The sequence below is a fragment of the Microcaecilia unicolor genome, chromosome 2 (assembly GCF_901765095.1).
Source record: "Microcaecilia unicolor chromosome 2, aMicUni1.1, whole genome shotgun sequence".
Taxonomy (NCBI): domain Eukaryota; kingdom Metazoa; phylum Chordata; class Amphibia; order Gymnophiona; family Siphonopidae; genus Microcaecilia; species Microcaecilia unicolor.
Genome location: NC_044032.1, coordinates 190323333 through 190337323, shown reverse-complemented (window position 1 = coordinate 190337323; position 13991 = coordinate 190323333). Strand labels below are relative to the sequence as shown.

Genomic DNA, 13991 nt, shown 5'->3' with positions numbered 1-13991 from the left:
CTGTGTGTGGAGACCATCGAGGTGAGCATCCCATCCTATCATGGAGGCATCTGTGGTGAGGATATTGTGATGTGGAAGGGGATGAAACAAAGACCCCAGGTGAGATTCTGGTATACCCCCCACCACTGTTGAGAGTGGCATAGTTATGGCGTGACTCAAATACAGGCTGAGAACAATCTCATTGCTTGGGAGCACTGACAGGAGAGTGTCCACTGAGGAATTCAGAAGTAGAGTCGAGCCAATGGTGTTACATGGACTGAAGCCATGTGACAAAGTAGGCAGAGCACCTGATGGGCAGATACTAGGGTGATTTGGACACCTGAGCCAAGAGATGTAGAAATGTGGCAGTGTTGGATTAATGTACTAATACATTTTATCCTGGTTGCCATACTGGTGTTTTTGTTGGCATCTTTACTGCTAGCTCTCCTGGAGTTGCCAATCCAGGTGGTTTTTTCTTTCGACTGTTTCTTTCATTGCTTCTTCAACATCTCTCCACAGAGGTGGTTAATGAATTGAGTTAGTTGCACAAAACAGCTAGGCTATAGAATCGCACAAAGTGGATGGTTTATATAGCTTGAGCCATTTAAATTCAACATTTACTCTGATTCCTCAAATCCAAGCAACCTTCAAGATCTGCTTCTACTATCTGCACCAGCTACGCTGCCTCTCTCCTTATATCGACAAGGTAAATATTATCCCAGTTGTGCATGCTATGATATCATCAAGACTGGATTACTGCAATGCACTATTGCACCAGCTCCAGTTGATTCAGAAAGCAGCAACAAGACTCATAGAAGGTTGCAAGTGATGTGACCACATTGCACCATTTTTGCAAAAACTTCATTGGCTACCAGTACAATACAGGGCTAAATTTAAAACTATGTCTCATCTTCAAGGCCCTTAAAGGAAATGGCCCGAGTACCTGAAGAATAGGATGATCCTCCACACACCGCCAAGGACACTAAAGTCCTCCCAAGGACTATCACTAACTACACCCTCTCTAAAAGACATTACATGATGTGATAACCGTAAACGAGCCTTCTCCGGAGTAGCCCCCACACTCGAATGCACTGCCTGAAAGGCTCCGCTTAACATAAGACTATCTTTACCTCAGGAAGCAGGTCAAAGCTTGGCTCTTCAACCAGGCCTCTAGTGGAAGAAGTAACTAACTTGTTAGTCTCACTCACACACACAAGGACTGACTCGGGCTGCACATACTGCAGCAGGACATGTTTATCCACTCCTACCCTAGCTGTGATAATATTTAACCATCTCTCTGACCTCATGTGCAACTTTCTTTAAATCAGTCACCTTACCTTCTAATTCTTCTTACTCTCTTACTTATCTATATGTTACATCTTTGCTTTACCCTTCATTATCAATTAAAATGTTCTATTATGTATTGTGTTGACATTGTTAGTATACCATGCCTTACTTTGTATTGATATTTGAATATTTTTATAGCTGTAATTGCCTATTGCTTATGCTTGATCTATTTTTCCTGTACACCCGCCTTGAGTGAATTCATTCAAAAAGGTGGTAAATAAATCCTAATAAATAAAATGTGTGAGTAGTGAAACTGTACTAAATAGTTGTGTAGAGATGAGCCATCTAGTCAGCCACGAAAACCAGAGAAGACAAGTCTACAGAAGCAACCAAGCACCTAAGTAAATGCATCAAGAGATGTTATACATGTAGCCGTGGCTGTTGAGAAAGAGGCAGATACAGTAGCTGGTGCCATTCCAACAGCAGAGTGATAGAGGTAGCTTTGCTAACTGGCGTCATACAGATGAAGCCATATCTATAGATACTGCATGTAATATAGAAGCTATGGCAAGTGCATGTTATGACATACACATGGATGCTGCATTTGAAGCCCTATTTATAGGTACCACAGCCAATGCCATGCAGTCAGCTGCTGCCTGGGAAACCACACAAATGTTAATCTAATGTCCAACAGACAGCTGGTACATCTGATGCCACATAAGCAGCTTTGCAAATGTGCCATATACGCAGCTTCCATAATTGTGGCATACAGGCTACTGCAGAAGTTGCACAAACAGGGTGACAGAGTAGCTGTGCTACATAGCTGGCTACTAGGCTATACAGCTAACTTGGAACACTACAATATATAAACTGCTGATGGTAAAAGAAGAAATTCAGCTATTTCAGCCACACAATGCAGCTGATTCTGCAACTGTATAAGACAGATTGTTGCATTTATGAAATACTGATACTGTATGAACCAGGTGGTTGTTTCAGGAATGGAAAATAAGCAGCACCTCCATGGCTTCCTCTCATCGATTTTTAGACCCCCCCCCCTCCCTCGCAGTAGTATTGGTGGTTGTTGCAGCTATGCAAAACAGATGTCTGTTACAACTACACAGAAGTGGTGGTAGCAGCACAGCTAGACTGGTAGCCACTTAGGAGTGTAATACAAGTTGTTTCTGCTACAGGGGAGAACACAAAGGGGTGCCGCCACTGTGCAACATAGGTGTCTGCCACCACTGTGGAACACCGGTGGCTGGTGCCAATAAGCAAACCAAGTGGTGGGTGCAATTTACAAACCAGGTGGTCCACTGTGCAACACAGGGGCTGTGAAGCACAGGAAGATATAGCAAGAGCTATACACTACTACTAGACGTACGCAGTGCTGTACACTTGAACATGAAGAGACAGTCCCTGCTCGACAAAGCTTACAATCTAATTAGGCCAGACAAACAGGGCAAACAATAGATAAGGGAATATTAAAGTGAGGATGATAAAATAAGGGTTCTGAACAAGTGAATAAGGGTAGGAGTTAGAAGCAGCATCAAAAAGGTGGGCTTTTAGCTTAGATTTGAAGACGGCCAGAGATGGAGCTTGACGTACCGGCTCAGGAAGTCTATTCCAGGCATAAGGTGCAGCAAGATAAAAGGAACAGAGTCTGGAGTTAGCAGTGGAGGAGAAGGGTTAAGATAAGAGAGATTTACCCAGTGAACGGAGTTCCCGGGAAGGAATGTAGGGAGAGATGAGAGTGGAGAGGTACTGAGGAGCTGCAGAGTGAATGCACTTATAGGTCAATAAGAGGAGTTTGAACTGTATGCGGAAATGGATAGGAAGCCAGTGAAGTGACTTGAGGAGAGGGCTAATATGAGCATAATGACACTGGCGGAATATTAGTCGTGCGGCAGAATTTTGAACAGATTGAAGAGGAGAGAGATGGCTAAGTAGGAGACCCGTGGGAAGCAAGTTGCAATAGTCTAAGCGAGAGGTGATAAGAGTGTGGATGAGCGTTCTGGTAGTGTGCTCAGAAAGGAAAGGGCAAATTTTGGTGATATTATAGAGAAAGAAACACAGGTTTTAGCAGTCTGCTGAATATGTGCAGAGAAGGAGAGGAAGGAGTCAAAGATGACCCCAAGGTTACGAGCTGATGAGACAGGAAGGATGAGAGTGCTATCCACAGAAATAGAGAATGGGGGAGGAGGAGAGGTTGGTTTAGGGGGAAAGATAAGAAGCTCAGTCTTGGTGATGTTTAGTTTCAGATGGCGCTGAGACATCCAGGCAACAATGTCAGACAGGCAGGCTGATACTTTGGCCTGGATTTCGGGTGTGGAGAGGTAGATATGGGAGTCATCAGCGTAACGATGATACTGAGAACCATGGGATGAGATCAGAGTACAAGGGAAGCAGTATAGATAGAGAAAAGAAGAGGTCCCAGGACAGATCCCTGAGGTACACCAACTGAAAGTCGGATAGCAGTGATGGCGAACCTTTCAGAGACCGAGTGCCCAAACAGCAACTCAAAATCTAATTATTTATCACAAAGTGCCAACAGGGCAATTTAACCTGAATAACAGAACTGTAAAAGCATTTGGCATGCTTTTGAATAATTAATGTGATTTTTGCTGTTGCAAATTAAATGATCCCAGGTTCCAATCTAATTTATGTTTAACTAGTAAAAAAGGCCCGTTTCCGGCAGAGGAAACGGGCGCTAGCAAGGTTTTCCTCCCCTCCCCCAGTTCCAGACCCTCCATCAGTCCCCCCTCCAGTTCCAGACCCCCCCACCCATTTCCAGACCCCCCATCACTTGCCCCACCAGGTCCAGACCCCCCCAGCATCCCCCCCCCCCATCACTCCCCCCTGTTCCAGACCCCCCCCCATCACTGGCCCCTCCAGTTGCAACCCCCCATCCCTCCCCCCCCCCCAGTTGCAGATCCCCCTCCCTCGTTCAATCCGAATTCCAGACCCCTCTCCGTGTTCCAGACCCCACCTCCATGGCTTCCTCTCATCGATTTTTAGACCCCCCCTCCCTCGCAGTTCCTGACCCGTGGACCCCACTGTCGCGAGCATCTGGAACCCCCGTTCCCTCCGCCAAACCGTCCCAGCCGCTGTGGCGTACCTGTGTTGGCGGGGGATCCGTCCTTAACCCCCGCCAGCCGGCCAGTCTCCCCTTCTCGGCGGCGCGCAATGGAGGGAAACCCAGTAAAGTTGGACTCATTTAGTTTGTTTGTGCGTCTGATGTCAGACGCACACACACAGAGTCCAACTTGATTGGTTTGCCGCGTAATGCGTCGTGACATGAGAGGGCTTCGGAGACCCAACTTACGGATACAGGCAGCCAGGTTTCGAACGTTGGAGGTGAGTTTTATTATATAGGATGTGGAATAAAATGACATAAATAAGTAAATAAATATAAACTTTTAATGTTGAGCACCTGATTCTCAAAGTGGACATATTCCAAACACTATAATGAAAATAAAATAATTTTTTTCTACCTTTGTCGTCTGGTGACTTTGTTTTTCTGATCATGCTGGCCCAATATCAGATTCTGCTGCTATCTGTCCTCTTAACTCCGTTTCCAGGGCTTCCTTTCCATTTATTTCTTTACTTTCCGCCTTTCTTCTTCATTTCTTGCCCTACATCCGTAAGTAAAAGCTGGGTCCTCCTCAGACTTGACTGTCCAGTGGATCCAGCTTCTGCCTATTTTCGTTTATTTCCTATACCGTTTCTTAATTGCATACACGGTTTACGTTCTTTAAAAATACACAAAACTTTAAAATAACCTACAGGAACTCCATTTTCTTCATCTATGTGCAGTTTTTCTCCTCTCTTCCTTTTCCCTCATCTCATCTCCTTCCTCACTCATCCCTCCCCTCCATCCATGTCCAACAACCCTCCTCTCCCCCTGCCCTCCCCTCCCCTTCATCCACCCATGTCCAGCAACCCTCCTCTCCCCCCTGCCCTCCCCTCCATCCACCCATGTCCAGCGATTCTCTTCTCTCCCCCTGCCCCCCCCTCCAGCCGCCCATACCCAGCGATTCTCCTGTCCCCTGCCCCCCTCCTCCAGCCACCCCATACCCAGCGATTCTCCTCGCTCCCCTGCCCCCCCTCCAGCCACCCATACCCCGCGATTCTCCTCACTCCCCTGCCCCCCCTCCAGCCACCCAGGTTGTCCAGTGGATTCTTCGGGGCAGGCAGGAAAGATCCCCAATCTTTCCTGCCCGCTGCCGGTGCTGACTCTCTCGCGGCGCTACTGCATCGCTCTCCAAAATGGCTGCCGAGACTTACAAGAGCGGCCTCCAAGACTTCAGTAGAAGTCTCGGTGGCCATTTTTAAAGAGCGATCTGGCAGTGGGGGAGGGTCAGCGTCGGCAGCGGGCAGGCAAGACTGAGGTTCTTTCCTGCCTGCCCCGAAGAATGCCTTCTTCAGGTACTCGGTGGGACCCTGTAGCTCGGGGGAGGGAGGGAGGAGAGCCGGCTCACCCTCAAGAACAACCGGCTCTTGCGAGCCGGCTCCAGCACACCACTGGGTGGACAGGACTGCAGTGCCGGCCTGGGGAATTTTGTTCCCCTTGCCCTCCCCTCTCGGCGGCCCTGGCGATGGCTCTGCATGCTCTCTCAGGCACGCGTGGATAGGTTCGCCATCACTGCACTAGAGTATACACTAAAGGTATGCTGGGAGAGATAAGAAGAAAACCAGGAAAGAACAGAGCCCTGAAATCCAAGTGAGGACAGCGTATCAAGGAGTAGGCTGTGATCAACAGTGTCAAAAGCAGCAGATAGATCGAGAAGGATGAGGATAGAATAGAGACCTTTGGATCTGGCCAGGAACAGATCATTGGAGACTTTAGCAAGCGCTGTTTCAGTTGAATGAAGGGGGCAAAAGCCAAATTGAAGTGGATCAAGAATAGCTTGAGATGAAAGAAAGTCAAGCAACGGCGGTGAACAGCACGTTCAAGTATCTTGGATAGGAAAGGGAGGCGGGAGATGGGGCGATAGTTGGAAGGACAGGTAAGGTCCAATGAAGGTTTTTTAAGGAGTGGTGTGACTACAGCATATTTGAAGGCATCAGGAACAGTCGCAGTGGACAGTGAAAGATTGAGGATATGACAGATAAAAGGGATGACAGTAGGAGAGATGGGTGGGAATAGGATCAGAGGAACAGGTAGTTAATTTCGAGGAGGAAATAAGATGTGTAGTTTCCTCTTCAGTGATCTCAGAAAAGGAAAAAAAGGAGGCAGGGGTTGCAGGGTTGAGAGAATGGACTAAGGGAAGGAGAGGTGGAGGTGACCTGGTTGAGAATTCAAGTTTAATCTTGTGAACCTTATCATGAAAGTACTCAGCCAGAGTCTGGGGCGAAAGTGAAGGGGGGGGGGGGGGGGGTTGGAGGTGAAGGCACTTTGAGCAGACAGTTCAGTGTGGCAAAGAGACGTCGAGGGTTTGAGCCAAGAGAATTTGTCAACTGGATGTAATAGTCCTGTTTGGCAAGTAAAAGAGTAGACTGGAATGAGGTCAGCAAGAATTTGAAATGTATGAAGTCAGCATGGGCACGGGATTTCAGCCAAAGACGTTCGGCAAAGCGGGCACAGGAATGTAGGTAGCGGATTTAGAGGTCAGCCAAGGCTGGGGTTTGGTATGTTTAGTACACTACATATGTGGAAGTGCACAACAGCACAATGGAAGAGCTGTGCAATTGGGCAACTGAACCAGCTCTGAATCATCACTTTCTACCAAACTTCAACTGCATTTATTTCCATAGCTGAAAAATAGTACTGCCATGCTGAATAAGTTGCAAGATCCCAGACAACATGGTTATACCAAAGGAAAATCATGCCAAACGAATCTCATTGAATTCTTTGATTGGGTGACAGGAGAATTGAATCAAGGACATGCTATGGACGTAATCTATTTAGATTTCAGCAAAGCTTTTGACACGGTTCCCCACAGGAGGCTCTTAAATAAACTGGATGGGCTGAAGATAGGACCCGGTTGACGGACAGACGCCAGAGGGTGGTGGTGAATGGAATTCGCTCGGAGGGAAAGGTGAGTAGTGGAGTGCCTCAAGGATCGGTGCTGGGACCGATTCTGTTCAATATATTTGTGAGTGACATTGCCGAAGGGTTAGAAGGTAAAGTTTGCCTATTTGCGGATGATACTAAGATCTGTAAGAGTGGACACCCTGGAGGGAGTGGAAAACATGAAAAAGGAGCTACGGAAGCTAGAAGAATGGTCTAAAGTTTGGCAATTAAAATTCAATGCGAAGAAATGCAAAGTGATGCACTTAGGGAAAAGAAATCCACGGAAGACGTATGTGTTAGGCGGGGAGAGTCTGATAAGTACGGACGGGGAGAGGGATCTTGGGGTGATAGTATCTGAGGATTTGAAGGTGACGAATAGCCAGTTAAGGTTATTCAATGCTGCCTAATAAGGGGTTTTTGCCTATGATGAAGAGAAGACGTTTTGGTCTGTTTCAGCTCCGATAGATGAATATTTAATCTAGGAGCTCTTTGAAGTTTTTCCCCAATAACATTGTTATTTTATATACAAGTGGAAATTTGAGTATTTAGATATCTTTAGACACTGGCAAGTGAAAACATATAGGGGGAAATTCTATATATGGCGCCTGGAAAATCCACGCAGAAATCATTTTTATTTATGCGTATTCTATAAGATTTAGGTTGCAGTATATAGAATACGCTTAGTTGATATCCCAACACCTAAAACTACGTGCATCCATTTACACCAACAAAACTGTGGTGTAAATCTCTGCACATATATTTAAGTAGACTGGGCCATACTCTATAACAGCACGCGTACATTTTGGAACACACATGAAATACCCATTTCTTTACCCATAATCACGCCGCTTTTTGGATGTGTGCATTAGAATTTAGGTGCAGTGAGTTACAGCATTCGCTTAGCGAGTTATGAGCGTAAATTCTAATTATTGCCAATTAGTGCCTTTATTGCTTAAGTGCTGTTAACAATGCTGATTGGCTTAAGCCAATTTTGTTACACGCATTGTTATTGGATATGCTTAGATTTAGGCACAGAACGCTAGGCCTGATATATAGAATCCGGCAGATAGTGTAAGAGAAAGGAACTCCCAGAAGCCAAACTGTCATATTCAATTTGAATGTTTTTTTTGTATATGATCTGCTTCGCCTAGCAACTCACTAAATATACTTGCTCCCTTAGTGTAAGATAAAGGCTTCAGTAAACAGACTGAATTACACAAATTACTTAATTCACTTCCTTTATTGCAGTAACCATGTACAAATTTGTAACTGCAATGTTCAAAGATAAAACTTTAGAAAAGCATCTCTCTGTGCTGTTACAGTACAATAGTATAAAAATGTTACATTTTCAACCACAGTGGGTTCTCTCCAAAGCTCAATTATCTATTCTTTTTAAATATGTGATGGCAGAAAAACATATAAAAGTAAGCAGGAGTACAGGGTAATAGAAAATTGGAATTTAATCAGCTCTCTTAATTTCATCATTTTTCCCTAAGAGGTGTGGTAATTGATGCACTTCTATATTACAATGCAATGTTACTGCAGTTAAATTCATTAATAAAAATATCTTAAATATAAATATGGCTTTGGCTTATGGGAGAATCAAGTAAAAAAAATCTAATTGCTTTTATCTGTAATTTTATGAATGTGTTTTTATGATCTGTATTTCCAATATTCTATTACCTGATAGCATCTACACATGATATGCAACATGTTTTGTCCTCTGTCGTACTTTCTGAAAATTCAACAACAGAATGCCATTTTAAATGTTCCTGGATATTCAGAAGCGGTTCTCCAACAAAACGTTTCCTATTGACAATATCCAGCTATAAACAAACATCTCTCAAAAACTACTATTTAACATAAAAGAACATAACTATTTAACAGAAAAAATAAATATTACATCTCCTATTCACCAAATAAAGTAATTTACAAAAATTAATGTTGCAGAATGAGTAATTAGTTATTTCAAATCAAATGATTTGACTTTAGCTTTGAAAAATTCTTTTCCAGAATAAATCTATATAAAGTATAAACAGAAAGGATGACAACCTTACTGTGTTGCTAATAAACTGCTGAAAACTTTGATAAAGTGTCACTAAAATTGACCAGGTGTATAGCATTAGTGAAGTACATGAAATTCATGAGCAAAAAGCATCCTATATTACTTCACGTGCTACATTTTTCACCTAGTATGCATATTTAGATATATCTTATATAATTCTGCACACATGTATATATAAACACATATACTTCATTTGGTTCTTGTGTTAATAGATTAACAGTAATGGTTTCCACAATGAGTAAAACTTTAATAAAGGCTAGGTACCTGCTTACACTTTCAAGATAGCAGCATTAAGTCCATATTCCATTCTCTGTACAATAAGGTCTGTGTTATCTGATTGTGACAAATGCCCTTCTTCCCTCACCCCAACACAGCAAAACCTATAATACACAAACCTCCTACCAGTTACATGGCAGAAAATTTATTCTGGATCAACAATTAAACAATTTTACATTATTTTTTTCTCACATTTGGATTACAAAATTTATATTAGATATATACTGGCCTTTTTTAAATTATTTTTTACAGCACACACGCTGCAACAAATCCATACCCATTTTATTTCAACAGAAATACCTTACTGGATTCATTTGTAGGTCTATAGAAACCAGCAGCAAAAATAGAAACATACTGTGACTCAAAAATGACCACAGAACACTTACGGAAAACATTTTACAATCTCCAATTACTTATTTAAGCTACATCTTGCCTCATAGAAGACTAACAGGTTTCTTCATCAAAGGAGAAATCACTGATGATTTTATTTGATCTAGTATTTAGTATATTTCCTATGCATCCTTGTCACCAGTAAAATGAATTAACAGTACTATAAAAAGAACATTAAGTTTTTTTTAGGCAATCTGTCCTTGAACAATATAAAGAAAGGCTAAAAATGATAATGTTGCTTGTATTTACTATTAAGGCATCTTTTTTCTGAAACAAAGAAAACAGCTTTTATGCCAGGTTGTTTCAAAATGAAGTCAACACACTTGCAAATGATTATGACAGACAATTAGTAGTTATTCTTAAAGATAAAACATGGACTGTAACTATTTCTGAAGGATAATCAAACCTGAGTTGTTAAATAAGATTAAATTTTCCTCTTATATTAACATTTGAAATATATTTGCCTAAAAAAAATGTCAAACAAGTGGTCCATTTAACCATTTATGAAACAAATTCAACAGAACTTTATTTTAAACAATATACATCAGATATGAGATTCCACATAGTGTTTACCAAAGGATTCTATTAGATTGCATCAAATTTGTAATTATTTCTTAACCACTGTCCATTTGAAATAAAAATAAGATTTTACAACCATGAAATGCCAAGACCTGGAGGTGCTTAACTTCAGAGAATGAAAAGAATTTGCCAAATGGAATCTGGCATGCTGCATGAGTTGAGATTAGCGAACAGTATAAGGATGGTTCCATTAACTTTTCCAGGTTGGCCTGCAAGAGTGTACATTTTATATTTACACAGAAGAGTAGCAAAAGATCTAACCACATAAAGGGCCTTTCCATCATTTTACTATATGAGGGTTTTTGTACCATTTAAGTAAGGCAAAGTTAACAGCTCAAATTTACACTTAATCTGTGTTTAACTGAAATAACAGGTCTCATTATTCATCCTTGTTTCTAATGTAACAAACTAATAAAGCAATTAGAACTATTGAACATATCGCCAAAACAAAAAATGATGGAAGACTGAAAAGCAGCATTTGTTTTTTAATCTTAAGGTGGAAGAGAACATAAGTAAAGGAAGTTTGATCTAAAGTCTTCTTTGAAGGCAATTGTTGACATTCTACACAAGTTTATAAAATAGTGTATGAATGGAATTTGGTTAAATTCAGAAGGCACCTCAAGGTTAAAAGGCTCTTATAAATTTCTCATTCTTTCACTGGTCAAAAGTAAAACACTTTTATTGCTGCTACTCAAGTACCAAAGAAAAGTTGTCTGCATGTACTTCAATCTAACGCAAGAAATCTCAAGATTGAGCACTTTATTAACAAAAGCAAGAGTAAAAACTGAAGATTTCAAAACCTTTAACTTTCCCTTGTGTGCTTTCAAGTCACTGTAAAAGTAAAGAAAGGTCACAATGTGCCATTTTGTGAAGTATGCAGTTTTGAGAAGCTCCACTACTCTTCTCTGAGCACTGAAGTACCATTTTCTTGAGCTGCAATGATGTATGGCAAGTTCAGGAATAAAATGTAAGGACACTCTGATGATTCCCACGAACTAGGAGGATGGGTGGTAGATTTTTCGAGAGTGCTTCTATCCAGGCCATGTAGAGTGCACTGGACACAGCACCCTTTCGTGCAATTGGCAGAGTCCTACAATCCAAAAAAAAAGGCAAACATAACAGTTATGTGATTATATGGACAATATTTCTCAAATACACAAATGAAAAGTTGAAAATATTAATTTTAGTATTATAATAAAGCTTCTCGCTACTTTTTAATTTCTTTAGAAATCAAGAATACTGTCTATAGACTAGGATTTTTTTTACACAAAGAATGTAATCCATTTCATGCAACCAGAAGTAATTAGATAATCCAGAACAGCAAATACATCCCTCAGCTTCCTCTGCAATGTATTAGGGACTATTTTCAAATCAATTAAAAATTTATGATGGGTCAGATTTGAACCTTTCAACAAATATATTGGAACTAAGATTTATCAGCAAATAAAGCCCACATACATACCCCTTTAACAATGGTTAAATTAGGCCACAGAGTTAAGGAACAAAAAATGTAAATACAAGTCTCTACAGGGCCCATATTTTCTTTAAGGTAAAAGAATATCACATGGAAACAAAATTGGGGGGGGGGGGGGGGGGGGGGGATTATGAATAAGACACTGTAGAATACTAGAAAATAACTGTCTGTTGTTGCGATACCCAAGACAAAGCACCATACAACTTACATGACAATAACATTTGCTGTGCTTGAATGCTCCTTTAGCAATTCATTCAGTCGTATCTGTCGGTGGGTCTAGAATACACACAAATATTAGAAATGTTCCATGACCATCAGTTATTTATATATCTTGACTCATCATACAATCTAAAAACATTGGAATAAACATCTGAAGTGCGTTAAAGGGCTGAGCTTCCACAAGCTATTTTGTTTTCTCTGAATACTAATGGAAGAAGCTTGAAGAGAGACATGAAACTGAAGTTGATTATGAAGTAAAGTAACTATGTATAATGCTATTTTTACATCCAACTGGAAATAATAAAATGTACACAAATTTGTTGTTTTTAGTTAACCATAAAATGACAGGTTATTCTTCAAAGAAGAAGCACCTCAACATATTAAGTAAACATCTGTTCACAGAAATTCCATCTCAACTGGAGATTTGGCTGCCTCTATAAGGCAGAAGAGACACAAACATGTGGAGGCTGGGACTGACAGGGTAGAGGGAAGGAAGAGATGGGGGAAGAATTGGGGCAATATAAAGAAAGATCTGGATTAATAAGACTTGCTTAAATTAGGTGAGGCAGGAAGGGTTAGGGATCAAGGAGGTGGTTTGGGTGGTCAATTGCTAGGCAGGGAGAGTTTGAATGTGGCCCAGTCCCATGGCGGTAAGTTCCTGCAGTGGTCTCCACTTGGGGGTGAAGTGGACAATTTGCCAAGGGAGGTTTAGTGGGGAGAATGTGGAACAGGAGCTGATTTTCTTCTAGTAACAAATAAGATGCACATTCCCCTCCCTACCCATCCAGTTATTTTGGTGATCTGACTGAACTCCCCACCCAGGGAGAGGGCTGCTAGACATCAAGAGTCCCCTTCCCTTCTGTCATGGAAAGAAGGCTAAGGCCCAAAGGCACAGCACTAGTGAAAATAAGGTGGTATTCAGCTTCTATGGCTGGAGACTTATGGAAATTACAGGACAGTATTTCCATGAGGCCAAGCCTTTGAAAGGAACAGCGCATTGCTTATGTGTCCGGAGAGGACAGTTTGAGGAATGCTGAGAGCCACTGATTGTCTGTACCCCTATACCTATGTTCACAAATAAGGATGACTGATAGATCCCTGCGCTGTGTACCTTACAACAAATGGCCTAGTCACCTTCTTATAGTTGCTCGCACTTGTATTATCTGTTCTGCTAGTTGACAATGTTTGCATTTGGAATCATTAATGAAGTTTTGAAGCTGTGCTGTGGCCACAACTAAACCACAAATGTGCTCTTGTTGCTGATTATCTATGTTGTCTTATTGCTACAAGCGTTACTGAATGACTGCATGAACACTGCAAGGACTTAGGACAAAGAATGCCAACTGCCTCAGTCTAAGTGTTTATACTGATGAAACTCTCTTATAGTTGCAATATATATAAAATTTTGCTTTTGAAGAAAAGAAATATTGAGGAGTTTCTGAAATATGGTTTCTATCTTATCCAGGTTTTGAACTGCTTTTTTTTTTTGCCTCAAAAGAATAACAGTTCACGAGGGTTCAGTTGCTCTCATTTTGGAATAAGATCAGATCACGACTTTCACAGGGATAGCATTTGTTTGTTTTGTGACATAAGAGACACTTGGGTTCTATTTGCCTGGGTTACATATGCTTAGTTTTCTAGCCAAAACTGCTTTTTTTTTTTTTTTTTTTTTTAACCTTCTGTTACTGCTCCATAAAAGTTATTTGCTT

The 13991-nt window shown here is 41.4% G+C and overlaps 1 protein-coding gene across 1 annotated transcript in view; it reads right to left on the bottom strand.

Moving 5' to 3' along the window:
- Positions 1–10403: 10403 nt before the first annotated feature.
- SLC12A2 (solute carrier family 12 member 2) overlaps positions 10404–13991 on the bottom strand; it is a 352311-nt gene continuing 348723 nt past the window's right edge. Inside the window, exons 26-27 of the mRNA XM_030193587.1 lie at positions 12272–12339; positions 10404–11679 (exon numbers count right to left, since the gene is read on the bottom strand). Of these exons, the coding sequence (XP_030049447.1) occupies positions 11544–11679; positions 12272–12339 (204 nt within the window). The 3' untranslated portion in view covers positions 10404–11543. The remainder of the gene's footprint in view (positions 11680–12271; positions 12340–13991) is intronic.